This window comes from Vigna umbellata, chromosome 10 (genome assembly GCF_029865625.1).
Source record: "Vigna umbellata cultivar VRB3 chromosome 10, Vumbellata_1.0, whole genome shotgun sequence".
NCBI classification, from domain to species: Eukaryota; Viridiplantae; Streptophyta; class Magnoliopsida; order Fabales; family Fabaceae; genus Vigna; species Vigna umbellata.
Genome location: NC_142174.1, coordinates 18,872,204 through 18,887,051, shown reverse-complemented (window position 1 = coordinate 18,887,051; position 14,848 = coordinate 18,872,204). Strand labels below are relative to the sequence as shown.

The 14,848-nt window shown below is 35.4% G+C and overlaps 1 protein-coding gene across 1 annotated transcript; it reads left to right on the top strand.

The window, feature by feature from the left end:
* The first annotated feature begins 897 nt into the window (after window positions 1–897).
* Window positions 898–14,591, top strand: LOC124837097 (Adaptin family protein). Its single transcript, XM_088100372.1, has 10 exons — window positions 898–1,801; window positions 2,009–2,224; window positions 2,335–2,445; window positions 8,223–8,420; window positions 8,504–8,635; window positions 8,726–8,782; window positions 8,882–8,998; window positions 10,720–10,797; window positions 12,139–12,282; window positions 13,172–14,591. Exons 1-10 carry the CDS (start codon window positions 1,022–1,024, stop codon window positions 14,261–14,263), a joined length of 2,925 nt encoding a protein of 974 aa, XP_087956498.1. The 5' UTR covers window positions 898–1,021; the 3' UTR covers window positions 14,264–14,591.
* The last annotated feature ends 257 nt before the right edge of the window (window positions 14,592–14,848 follow it).

Genomic DNA, 14,848 nt, shown 5'->3' with positions numbered 1-14,848 from the left:
GAGAATGTAGATTTAAAATATAATAAATTTCGATTTGGATAATTCAACATGTTAAATATTTGAAATTCTTGAATATAAAATTAAAATTTATTGTTGTCGTAAATTTGATACATTTTTATCGTAATTTTTTTAAAAATAAATTAATACAATCTCTATGTTAAACAATACAAATATCTTAAATATTAACTTAAAACATTATTTAATACATAATATTTTTTAACTATATTTATTTATTTTAAAAATTTAAAAAACTAAAATCTATTTTAAAAACAAACTATAATTCTCGTGAAAGTTTATAAATTAAAAACTTATTTAACGTTCTTTTTATTACTAAGAAATACAATGAGCGGACCTCTTTAATTACACCATTCAATTACAAATATAATGTTTGAAGTTGTGTTTGCAAATTCAAACAACACTACATTTAACACCTCTGTATATTCTACTAACCAGATTAAAGCTACTGTTTAACCCAAATAAAATAGTTTAATCCATTATTTACCAAGAGGTTCACTTCTCTTTTACTAACGGTTTATTTAGTTAACACCTATAGTAAACATTTTTTTAATACTGTTCAATTTCCATAAGTAAAAAAAAAAAGAATACAAAATTTAAATAATTTATTATATAAATAATTTATAGTAACTATTTTTATATCACGAGGAGCAGAAAGAGTAAAATATTTTTGTCTTAAAATTTTAAAAGGTAAAATCAAAATATCTCGTGTTAGAAAAAAGAAATGCTTAAATCCAAATAAATAAAATAATAAAATAATAAAATAAAGTAATTATACGTTTGAGTACAGTAGAAGGCAGGGTTGATGTGATCCGACCCGACCCGGGATGGTTTTTACCAGTGGGGAAGGGACCCACCCGTAGTAATATTCACAGAAACCGACAACAGTGTGCAGCAAATTAGTCTCTCCTTCTTCGACACCGGGTTGCTCCTATCGACGCCGTGTGTGTTTCCACTCGTCTTCTTCTTCTTCTTGAATCTCTTCTTCTTGGTCTATAATTCTCAGATGGAGCAGCTGAAGACGCTGGGTAGAGAACTTGCAATGGGGTCGCACGGGCAGTCGAAGGAGTTTCTGGACCTCATCAAGTCCATCGGCGAGGCCCGATCCAAGGCCGAGGAGGACCGCATCGTCCTCCGTGAGATCGAAACCCTAAAGCGACGCATCAACGACGCAGACACGCCCAAGCGCAAGATGAAGGAGTACATCATCCGCCTCCTCTACGTCGAGATGCTCGGCCACGACGCCTCCTTCGGCTACATTCACGCCGTCAAGATGACTCACGACGACGCCCTCCTCCTCAAGCGCACGGGATACCTTGCCGTAACCCTCTTCCTTAGCGACGATCACGACCTCATCATCCTCATCGTTAACACCATCCAGAAGGATCTCGCCTCTGATAACTACCTCGTCGTCTGCGCCGCCCTCAACGCCGTCTGCCGCCTCATCAACGAGGAGACGATTCCCGCTGTCCTCCCCCGCGTCGTCGACCTCCTTAACCACCCCAAGGACGCTGTCCGGAAGAAGGCCGTTATGGCGTTGCATCGCTTCTACCAGAAATCTCCCTCCTCCGTCTCCCATCTGTTAACCAATTTTCGAAAGCGCTTGTGCGATAACGATCCCGGAGTCATGGGCGCTTCTCTTTGCCCTCTCTTTAATCTCGTCTCCGACGATGCTAATTCTTACAAGGATCTTGTGGTCAGCTTCGTCAACATTCTTAAACAGGTCGCAGAACACCGGTTGCCCAAGACTTATGATTATCACCAAATGCCTGCACCCTTCATTCAGGTTAAATTCTATTTAATATTTGGATAAATTCTTCCCTCGGGGAGAGAAAATAAGAAACTAAAATGATTAATTTTTACTTTAGATTAAACTAAACTAGGAAGACAGGTTTATAGAGAAGCTTATCCATTTAAGACTATTTTTGATTTTGCATGTTACTTACTCGATCCTGTTGCTTAAATTGGCTACTCGTTGTGTTTGAGTGCTTAGATTAAGATGCTGAAAATTCTCGCATTGTTGGGAAGTGGTGACAAGCAGGCTAGTGGACACATGTACACCGTGCTCGGTGATATAATTAGGAAGAGTGATTCCGTGACCAACATAGGGAATGCTGTTCTCTATGAGTGTATATGCTGTGTTGCTTCTATATATCCCAATCCTAAGTTATTAGAGGCTGCAGCGGATGTGATTGCCAAATTTTTGAAGGTTTGCTTTTTATCTTTTTGGTAAAATGTGTTTTAAGTTTGCATGCAATGTGATTGTGGTGGTGGATTTGGCTATTGTGTGTTACGTATGTGTTGTTGTCATGTGGGCAGAGTGACAGCCATAATCTCAAGTACATGGGTATTGATGCCCTTGGTCGGTTGATAAAGTTAAGTCCACAAATTGCAGAACAACACCAACTGGCCGTCATTGATTGCTTAGAGGTGAGGGATTTTCCTCATAAAGATGAGTTTATTGTGTTTTTGCTAAAATTGAAATAATTTAGCTTATGTGTAGATCATTCGATGCTTGTTTTACTTCATGTTTTCATATCCAGTCTGCAAGTGCAAACCAAATGATGATCAATGTTGATGAATTTCTGTTATTTTCACGCTGGTCTAGACCGTTGACTGGGATTGTCGTGTTGTAGAAATTCCTCGTGAAGAGTTGTTTTCTGGAAAATTATAGCTAGAGGATAAACTAAGGTTTGTCAGTGCATGAGAAAAATAATTTAGACCATAAGGCTTGTGACAGATACATCAGTTGTTATACGGACAGTGACATGTACTGTGGACTTTGAAAGTATGGTTTCACAATTCAGTTTTAGTTAGTTTCCTCTTCAAAGAGTCTGAACCTTTTCTTCCATTAATGCGGAACTGTTGGTATTGTAGTTATTTCAGTGCTGGTTTTTATGATGGTATTATATCACATGCAAATGTGTTAAATGGGTTCACCCGGTGTTTTACACTTCAATTTGAATTTTTAGGGAGAAAAGCTTTAGTTTTTTTTCACTTAGTTGAATGTATATACATATACATACATATATATATATATATATATATATATATATATATATATATATATATATATATGTATGTATGTATGTATATATGTGTGTGTGTACCATAAAGCCACAAAGTAAAGAAAGAAAGACTGACCCAATACTAGATGCAATGATATAGAATTCATATATTTATTTGAGACACCTCAGGCCGGAGCCTATAAATTTTATGCTCCAAGAGTGGAACATGTAAACTAAATTCAAGTTCCCCTCAAGGATTTGATCAAAATATCAACAAGTTGGTTATTTGAACTGATAACCTCAATAGTTATTTCCTTAGGCAACAACTTGTACCTCACAAATTGATAAATTAATCTCTATATATTTAGTTCGCTCATGAAATATTGGATTACTAGTAATGTGGAGAGTTGTCTAATTATCACAATATAGCTTCATTAGCTCAATTTCACAAAACTTTAGTTGTTGAAGGAGTTGTTTGATCCACACCAACTCACACGTGGCCAAGGCCAAACCTTATATTCTGCTTTTGTGCTAAAATGAACAGCATTATTTTTTTTCTTGCTTTCCCTAGATGTAACATTTCCCCCAATGGATACACAATGCGTTGTAGTAGAGCTCCTATTAATAGGAGACCCTACCTAATCAACGTCATAATACAGAGAAATTTGAGTATCTCCTTTATCCTCATACAGTAGCCCTTGTGAGTCTTCTTAATATACTTCAGAATGCAAATCACAACATTCCAAGGATCAACATGAGGAGCTGTTAGGAACCAAGAATTGAAAAAGAGAAAGAAAGAAAGGTTTTTATTGAATAGAATGAAAGAAACAAGAAATAGGAGAGCACTCTCTCCTTCAAGGGCTTCTCCTTCACACAGAGCTAAAGCTTAATCTACAAAATTCACCTCCTTCCCCTCCCCTCTCCTTCCTTCCTATTTATATCTAACTAACACCTCAAGTAACTGACTCATGAATATTCTGACTATCTTAACTAATATATCTTCATTGTGTATCCTAACAATACACTCCAAAAATCAACCTTGTCCTCAAGGTTGGAACAGTGGAAGCTAGATCCCGTGACTCATCTTCATCACCGTGATCTTTATCTACCCTTCCTGAAAGCATTATGATACTGTCTTATCATAGGGAGGGAACCCACTAGCTAGTGCATGTAAATTCAATTATGGAGATATGGGTGGTGGTGGGGATGAGAGTGGTTTTTGTGTAAAAGTTTATGAATTCAGTAAGTTGAAATTCCAAGATTCCAATGTCATTGATGCTCTCCTATCACCTTCATTATCAAATCTAGGTCCAACAATGATTTCTTATTCATATTATATGAATCTGAATTTGGGAAAAATTTATGCTTGGTTGCATCTCCACCTTCAACTTTCTTATTTGTTAACTCTATAATTGGGTTATCAAGAAACTATCTTCACATCCCATAATCTTCACTCTCATTATTGATGCATCCCCTCCTTCATCCATCATAATTTTTGTTTCTCTTACAAATCTTTGGTTTTTTCTTCAGTATAGAGGGTTTGGTTATTGCAAACTTTTTTTCATAATGGTCATGTCAACTTTCAACTCTGCAACCACCTTCTTTTGTTCACTAGCCCATCTTTCCAATGCACTCAAATGACTTTCCATAATGACCCTTCGCAGCAGATCCAGCATGTTAGGCCAATTTGTAAGGAAAAAAATTGAAAAGAGAAAGAAAATGAAGGCTTTTATTAAATGTAATGAAAATAACAAGAAATAGGAGAGCACTCTCTCCTTCAAGGGCCTCCCTTCCCCTTCACAAAGAGCTAAATCTCAATCTACAAATTTCACCTCCTTCCCCTTTCCTCTCATTCTTTCCTATTTATATGTAACTAACACCTCAAGTAACTGATTTATGAATGTTCTGACTATCTTAACTAATTTCTCTTCTTTGTGTATCCTAACACGAGCTTGCATAAATTGACTAAGATTCCCATTTCAAGGAGGAAGAGCGCATCCTATTTAGTAGGAAACAAGTAGTGATAATTGTATCACCCCAATTATGGATTGGAACATATGCATTAAACATTAAGGTGCGTGTAGGACTTATGGATTGATGCAAAATGCCTTTCAAGGATAAAAAAAATGCCTTTCAAAACGAGAAAGTTTACTAGAGAAACATTGTGACATTATGACTTCTAAGAATTTCAATTATTCTTCTTTGGAATTGGTTCTTGATCTCGTTGAAGAAAAACTTAAAATAGACAAAAGTTTAGATTGATATTTCTGTTGGAAGTCCTACATCGACTAGAGATAAGGCCAATTTATAGTATATAAATGGGTGCAAGCCTCACCTTACTAGCCGATTTTATGGAATTGAGTTAGACTTAAAGTCCACTTCTTAATATGATATCAGAGCCAGGTTAGAGTCTATTCTAGCGATATTTGTTGTTTGTTGGACATATTGTCCCATCCGCTATCGGGCAACTATTAGACCACCCATTAATATCTAGTCTCATGCTCCAAATGTATATACCTCAGTGTGAGAGGGGTTTGTTGGAAGTCACACATCGACTAGAGATAAGGCCAACTTATAGTATATAAGTGGGTGCAAACCTCACCTTACAAGCCGGTTTTATGGGATTGAGTTAGACTTAAAATCCACTTCCTAACAATTTCTTGAAATATATCCTAGCTCATTGAGAATATTTATCAATTAATGTTGCAAAATATCTAAAACTGAAATATGTTACATGGTCTAGACCCCAAATATCTGAATTATTGGTAGAAGAAATTGAGTTACATCTTTTGTTTAGTTTGTTAGCAAAAGAGGACAGTATATATCTGCCTACTTGACACAATTCCAAGTCCAAAGTTTCAGCTATTAGTTTCATTGTTTTTGCTTAACTTAGATGATCCAAATGACCATGCAAATTTTTTTGGAGGTTAGACAAGACAAAAGGGTTGGTTTCCAATAGCAAAGACATTGTGATTCATGTTCTATGCCAATTAGACTACCATTACCATGTTCACATATATGACAAAGGATTTTGAATAAAGTGTTATTGTTATTGAGCAATTTAAGGTGTCATTGTGATTTATAGAGATAAAATTATAAGGACAGCTAGGGATATAAAGAACAAGGTTTAAATTTGAGGAGAAAGAGGAACTTGACTTACTTATTGAGACACAACTTTGGACGTATTGGCTAGGGTATCAAGGTGAGGGAATTTAGATGAAGAAATAGATGAAAACTAGGAATCAAGGTTATCGAACTCGCGAGTTAACTCGTTAACTCGGTCGAGTTTACGAGTTCACACAGTGCTTTCGAATTAACTCGTAAGCGAACTCATTTTTGTTGTAGGATCGACGGTGAACTCGTTAAACTCGCCTGAAAGCGCGAGTCTGGTTTCAATTTTGTGAGTTTGAGAAGAAATTTCGAAAACTTCGTTTTTAGGTTTTGTGAGCTTTCGTTCAAGCGCTGCTTTCGTTCTCACTGTTCATCTTCGTTTTCGCCTGTTAATCTCATCGTTCGGTCTCACCCTCTGTCGCGCTCATTCATTAGGTTCGCCCTCCGACGCGTCGTCGATCTCGACCTTCGTCGTGCCATTGATCTTGCCCTCCGTCGCGCCATCGATCTCGCCGTCCGTTGTGCCTTCGTTCTCATCATTAGTTCTCGCCGCTGTCCCGTCAATCTCGTCTTCGAACTCATGGGTTGTGTATGTGTAAACCCTTTGCCATCGAAACTGTTGGTGATGTCTAAATTTATTTTATGTTTTAACAGCAAAGTATTTCACAGCACAATATTAATGGGTTTCATTTTACAACACTGCACCATTTATTTAATTTTTCAAAAATAAAGTTCCCTGCACTGTTGAAAAACCCTTGCTGCTACAACATTTTAAGCTCTGGCATTTTATTTTTTTATATTTGTAGTGAAATTTTTTATCTCATTATGTCCAGAAACGCATCAAATTCAGTAGAAGTTAATCCAAGTATCTTTCTCAGTTAAAAGTAGAAGTAAAAATGTTTCGAGAAGTGGAGACATCTAGATTTAAGCATCATCTATGAACTCATTTTTTTTTATGTAAAGTAAACTCTTACGAGTTTACGAGTCGACTTTACGAGTCGAGTTTACTGGACTCTCACGAGTTACGTAAACTCTCGAGTTTGATAACCTTGCTAGGAATTATGACCAAAAATATGGTAAAAAGCACTTGAATCAACTATCCATGAACCTTGACTCTCCGCCAATTGAGGGATATATCGGGGCTTGATTTGATGCCAAAGATGATCGGCATGGTTGCTGAATTTTATTAAATTGTTTCAGATTTGGACAAAGGTGCTGCCTTGTTAGGATTTTCATGCAATGAATAAAACATTTATCGAATATGCCCCATCCTTTTAAAATATGAGCATTGGGGATTATGGCTTCTGCCACCATGTTTTCATCGAATTCTTCAATCTCCTCTTTCCTGAGTAGATACCATTGTTGAAAATTTGGTAGTTTTAGATGAACTCCTATTTTTTAGTGTTGGAACATAAGACGTGCAGTGAAGTTTTCCACTGAAAGAATTTCATCACCTTTCAAAATTTGCTGACAAATATGATTAAAATCTGAATTCATGGCATGCAAGTCCTACACCATGAACAATTTTCAGGTTTCTTCATTTCACCTGCAAAATTTGCTTCCAGAAACAATTTCAATTGTTCAACTGCAATTGGCTTGAGCAACTACAAAGATGGTGGCCAGGGATTGGAATAGCTGAGTGGGATTGGAACCGGCTCCAATATCAACTTAAACATGAAGTTTGGAGAGGAAAACTTGAGTTTTCCACTCATCTTTAACATATTTGTGTGTGTAACAACTGTAAGAAAAGGTACACTGATAACACTTCTGCAGACTGTTGCACCTGCTAAAATGGATAAGCAGGAAAAGAAAAAGAAAGACTGACCCATTACAAGACACATGATGATATAAGAAATACATAATATTATTTAACACTTACTAACCTATCATTGGTCATGACTGTGAAGGGCTAATGTCTAAATTTTTTGTTCATTGATGCATGATATCAGATTTTGCTGAAAGTACCTTGATTATCTTTATTACATAAAATGACAATGCTGTCTGTTGTTTACTTAGTTATATCTCTATGCATGTTTCCTGATGATCATGCTTGAATTTGCAACTCTGATTAAATATGATGTTATGCAGGACCCTGATGATAGTCTGAAACGAAAAACTTTTGAACTGTTATACAAAATGACCAAGTCTTCCAATGTGGAAGTGATTGTTGACAGAATGATTGATTACATGATTAGCATAAGTGATGACCATTATAAAACCTATATAGCATCTCGATGTGTGGAACTTGCTGAGCAATTTGCACCAAGTAATCATTGGTTTATACAGGTAATTGAAATAGTTGCCTCAACATTATTGATTTTACATAAATTCGTTGTTAGTTAATAATATCTGCTATTATGATTATGCAGACCATGAATAAAGTTTTTGAGCATGCTGGAGATCTTGTTAATATTAAAGTGGCACATAATTTAATGCGGCTGATTGCTGAAGGATTTGGGGAGGATGATGATGCTGCAGATAGTCAGTTGAGATCATCTGCTGTATGTTATTTCAATAATTGCACTGGTTTCGTTTGGTAATTCCACTGTGTGTGCATAAATGCGTTACTGAATGCATGCTGTTTCATGTAGGTTGAGTCATATTTGCGCATTATTGGAGAGCCCAAGCTTCCTTCTGTGTTTCTTCAAGTACTTCCTACACCAGATGCTTTGGATTTTCTCCTCTCGTTTTAATCTGAGAAGAAACTAAATGTGTTTGTTAGAATAACTTCTAAGTACTGATTGTAGGTCATCTGTTGGGTTCTTGGGGAATATGGAACAGCGGATGGAAAGTATTCTGCTTCATACATCAGTGGAAAGTTATGTGACATTGCAGAGGCATATTCTAATGATGAAAATGTCAAGGTATTTTTTGACATCGGTATCACAGTAACGTGATATTGATTTGAAATTAGGCATACTGAATCTACTTATGTTTGAAGCTTAATGTAACTTCCATTTTTATATACAAAATGCATCCATGTGGTCAGAAGAATTTAGACAGATTACCCTAGGTTGTTTTTTTGAAAACTATTTTTGTTGTTCTACTTCCTATATCTCTCCCTCTCTGTATTTTCCAACTAATTGAGTCTCTAACAATGTTGATAAATAGTGGCTATACTGGTGCTATAGTTCTATTGTATTGCAAAATTTCTTGTCCTTGTGTTTGGATGAGAAAATTTGAGAGTAATTCATTTTTTTAATAATTTTACATGCTTTGTTGTGAAATAATATCTTGTTTAAATATGGAAGTTAGGGTGAAATTGAAATTCTAGAAATTTATGAAGATATTTTAATTATTTAAAATTGTAGAATTTCAAATTCTATAATTAAGCTGAGAATTTGAACTTCTTAACGCTCTCTCTTTCTTGATACTCTTCCTTCTATCTCTTTTCTCTCTTTCCTCCCCCTTCATCCTTTCTCTCTATTTTACTATCTCCAGCTCTCTCTTTGTTCTCTTTCTTTCTTAGTTCTCCTTTGTATCATTCTCTCCTCTCTCCCTTTTCTCTCTTGCTATCCTCTCCCTCTCCATTTTCTTACTCTCTCCCTCCATCTCTCCTCTCTATCAAGATTGATGTTCAAATGTCAATATTTGTACTTTCAAATTATAAAATATTATCTAATATTAACTTATTTTGACATTGAATATTTAAAAATTGGCATGCTTATTTCCATAAAGTTTATTATTAAAATTAATATATTTATATTTTTAAAATGACTTAGAAATTTACTTGTCATATCCGAACTTAGAATCTAAAGTTTAAGAAAATCCTTTAAAAATGAAGAAAGGTGAAATAATGAACAATGCAAAATTTTGAGCATTCCAAATTTCTTGAAATTTCAAAATACCTCGTCAACATAACCAGAATCTGCAATTGCAATTCCATTCTGGTGTACCTTCCACAAAAATGGCTTTTTCTGTTGCTATGGTTGCAATGATTGCAGCATTTGTACTTGCCTCACTTTTCGAGTTATGTATGATTAAACTGCACGTGTCTTTTTATTTGCATATAGCTCACTCTTTTATACATATATAATTGATAATTGGTATATACCATATTTCAACTGCTATTTGACTTCCACTATGTGCCTGTGAGGCCACGACTTTATTGTTGCAGATTATTGGATTTATGCATTTTCTGTAATCTGCGGTTTATGACAATGCTGAATAATCAAATATTTCACTTTACTTATTTGATAATTTAAAATGTTTGCCTCTCCAAATCTATGTATGACTTGTGTCAATAAGCACTTTTGTTTGGCTTAATTATTTAAATTGTGAAATACATGCACATACAGGAATTATGTTCCCTTGCATTTCATTTCTGATATGATTTATGCAATCATGCAATAATTTTTGCCATTGGTATTCCCGCTCACATGAGAACATATATATGTTAGGTGTTTTATCATGTTTCTAGTATGTTTATATGGTGATAACTTGTTTTATGCGTAAACTTCGTTTTATCATTGAACTATTCTATTATAGTTAGTTTTATTGTATCCATCCTATGGCTAGCTCTAATTTCAATTTGTCAGCTTGAAATGAAAGTTTTCAAATTCAAACTAATTTATTGCTTTTTCAGGCTTATGCAATTTCAGCATTGATGAAAATTTATGCGTTTGAAGTGGCAGCTAGGAGGAAAGTGGATATCCTACCTGAGGTATATACTAAAAGACTGGGTTCAAAAATATGAATCCTTTCTTCCTAAGATAGTAATGATTGAGTTTTGAGGGCTATATAAAAACTACCCCTTATACTGTATGGTATCTTTTCCCATCTTTATCATCATGCGAAGAATCTCACCTCACTAAATTTCTAGAAGTCCTTCATAGGTGTTTTCCAATTTCAGAAATGGTATTTTAACCTGTACAATTTTTTGGTGATAATCTAAAGTAATAAAGTTTAACCAGAGGAATATGAACATTAGATCTTTAATTTTATTCTTTATATAAATTCCCTTTAAACATGTCTTTCTTGTGTGAGTTATATATGTTTGTGAATTCCAAGCACGTTTTTTAATGATAAAAGTAGCCAGTGATGTGGGTTTCTCTGGCTCAACTGAAATTTTCTGATTAAAATTTTAAGTACTCAGACAATCATGAAAATATTTTAGAATACTATGGATATCTTCTAAATTATTTGTAATTTGTTGAGTGTAAGAGGAATATGAAGATTAGATCTTTAATTTTTATTCTTTATATAAATTCCCTTTAAACATGTCTTTCTTGAGTGAGTTATATATGTTTGTGAATTCCAAGCACGTTTTTTAATGATAAAAGTAGCCAGCGATGTGGGTTTCTCTGGCTCAACTGAAACTTTCTGATTAAAATTTTAAGTATTCAGACAATCATGAAAATATTTTAGAATATCTTGGATATCTTCTAAATTATTTGTAATTTGTTGAGTGTATTGTGTTTGTGTATGATAGACCTGGAAGGAATAAGGGGAAGTGGATAGTGTACGAGAGAAGGAAGAGGCACAATTGATGTGATTAACTGACTAACGGTCTGGCACTTAATTGCCTTTTGGTTAATTGTTTGTTAGACAGGTTCTATCCTGTGGAGAGGGTTAGGCCTGTATTGTTCATTGTATACAGATATTCTTTTGTGAATAAAAGAGATCTTTCTTCATTACCTGGTGTGTTTGGTGTGAGTTTTGAGTCTTGATTAGGTTCGTTGTGGAGGAATGTATCAGTGTATGACTCAAGCTTAGTTTATTCATACTCTTATTATTGTATTAGCATGCTCAGGCTTATAGCTGTAATGATACACTAGTACTCGACCAAATTGTTGATATAAATAGGGTCATTGAGTTAGCATTTTGTATGATCATTTCAGTTTAAAATTTTTTCACCATTGTAATTGATAGATTAGTTTCAAAGTTCATTTTGCTGAGTGGGATGTCCATAGAAAAGCAAATTCTGTTATAGTCTACAAGTTTATGCTAAATTTGATTTATGCTTTATTGAAATGGAGAGTAACTCTTTGTTGTCTTCTTGCAGTGTCAATATTTGATTGAAGAATTATTAGCATCCCATTCTACAGATTTGCAGCAACGTGCTTATGAATTGCAGGCCCTTATAGGTTTGGGAGTACAAGCAGTTGAAACAATAATGCCAAGAGATGCAAGTTGTGAAGACATTGAGGTTTAATTCCAATATGGAATCTTCTTACCTAAGATCATGATATTTTATGGGTTGAAATATAATGATTTGCATTTTTGTGGTGTTAACCCATGAAACATAGTAATCAAGGAAAACCTTTTAGGGATTGCGTTAGGCAGGGAAGTAATGAGAGGGTTAGGAAGAAATTTTGAAATTAAAGTAGTTAAATTGTTAGTTGTTACAGGGGGAGACTTTATGAGAAAGTCAATATTCTTATCTTGTGGGATGTTGAGAAAAAGTGGGAGCGTTTTCAGTTGTTGTGTTGTAACAGGGAATGCCCTAAGTGAAAGGAAGAGATTTCCTTTGAGTAAGAATTTTCCTGTTTTTTAGTCTCATTTTATGATATGATTTACATTTTTCTTTTTTTCATGGGAAGGATGGTAGTGGTGTTGGTTAGATACGGTTTATGTTGGCATAATTAATTTCTGATAGGAAATTGAAATGCTACTTGATCATCCGAAATATTATTTGAGGGGCAGAATGCGTGAAAATTGATGGGATTGAAATGTACTTTGAAATATCTCTTTGCTGTTGTTTGTTGTTTTGCTTGGTGTGATTTGTCTTGTTTACAAACACATGCAATTTTGACTTCTTTTTGACAAAAGTTGAGATTTGAGCTTCTGTTCTTTCCAGATATTTTTTCTGGTTTCTTTATGATTGCTGGCTAGTAGTCTCTGATTAATTTATGCCAAAACTAAGTTTCAACCATTTTGTTTTGGATATTAATACACTGCATAGCATTTTTGTTTTCTAGTATTCAAATTCATTTAACTAAATATAGCAAGTGTTTTGCTGGGGACGATGCCGATGCCTTTAAATTATTGTTTTTTATGCCGCAAGAGTTTATTGACATACTGAATATATTATGCAGGTTGACAATAATCTTTCTTTCCTCGATGGGTATGTTCGGCAATCTCTAGAAAGGGGTGCTCAAGCCTATATTCCCGAGGATGAGCGCACTGGAATGGGGAATATGAACAATTTCAGAAGCCAGGATCACAATGAATCTTTGCAGCATGGTCTAAGATTTGAGGCATATGAAGTTCCAAAGGCACCAATGCAACTGAAAGCTACTCCAGTTTCATTTGCATCCTCAGCAGACATTGTTCCGGTACCTGAGGCACTTTCTTCCAGGGAAACTCACCATATTTCATCAGCGGGATCAACATCAGAAGCTGGATCGTCAGAGCTTAAGCTAAGGCTTGATGGTGTTCAGAAGAAGTGGGGTAGGCCTACTTATTCGTCTTCAGCTTCTTCTGCCTCTGATTCTTATTCTACATCACAAAAGTCAACAAACGGGGCGGCACAGGTGGATGGTGCTACAGCTGTTAATTCAAAAGTACGCGATAGTTATGATTCAAGAAAGACGCAGGTTGAGATTAATCCAGAAAAGCAAAAGCTTGCTGCTTCATTGTTTGGTGGTTCAACTAAAACTGAGAAAAGATTGTCTACAAGCCATAAGGTTCCAAAATCTAATGCTGCAGACGGAGCTCAGGGATCAAAGGCTGCTGTTGTACCCAACGAGGTAGCTGTGGAAAAAACAATTCACCAACCCCCTCCTCCTGATTTGCTTGACTTAGGTGAATCAGCTGACACTACAGCTCCTCCCTCTGTGGATCCATTCCAGCAATTAGAAGGACTTTATGACCCAAGCATTAATTCTGGAATAGGTCATAATGTAGGTGCTACTACAAATGCCCCTGATATTATGGGATTGTATTCGGAGAGTACTGGCAGTGGTGACTATTCTATACCTGTAAGTGGGAATAATGTAAATCTTTTATCTGAATTGTCCAATCCAGCTGTAAAAGCTACTAGTGGAGAAACAATTACGACGCCTTTGCCCCAGTCTATTAAGGGTCCAAATGCTAAAGATTCGTTGGATAAGGATGCACTAGTGAGGCAGATGGGTGTGAACCCCTCAAGTCAGAATCCTAACTTGTTCAGTGACTTGCTTGGCTAATCTGTTTACTAATCCAATTCCGGATCACGAATGCTTGAAGATAGATTGCCTCGCGACTTACTGCTTTGTCGAGTTGCCTGAAACAGTTTGCTGTCTGATATATTCTCAATTGAATAATACAAGTTATTATCAGGCATGGATAATACGAGTTTCCCCTCATCTTTGTTGTACCAAAACTGTATTCTTTTTAAGCTTAATGTGCAGTTTTCCATGTCCATAGGCTGTTTTTCCAACAATGAGAAGTTTGATACTGCTGCGGTTAATAATAATATCAGTTTGATGTGAATGACATTTGAAGTTTTTAATTGAGATAATCAAATTTTACCTATGTGCTTTTTTCCTCTTTCCGTTGAATGTGGAAGCTGTCGAGTATGGGAGAAGAAACACAATTAGTTTGGCGCTTGACTAACCTCGATGATGTAGTTTCCATTTATGAAAATTAAACTGTCAAACAGCCAGCATATTGGCAGAAACCGTCTGTGTAAATGACATGCAGAATACAGTGCTGAAGTACTCTGAGCTGAATTTTTTGACTTGCAAATACTAATATCTGAAGCAACTCTTTAGACAATTTGACTTCGAAGA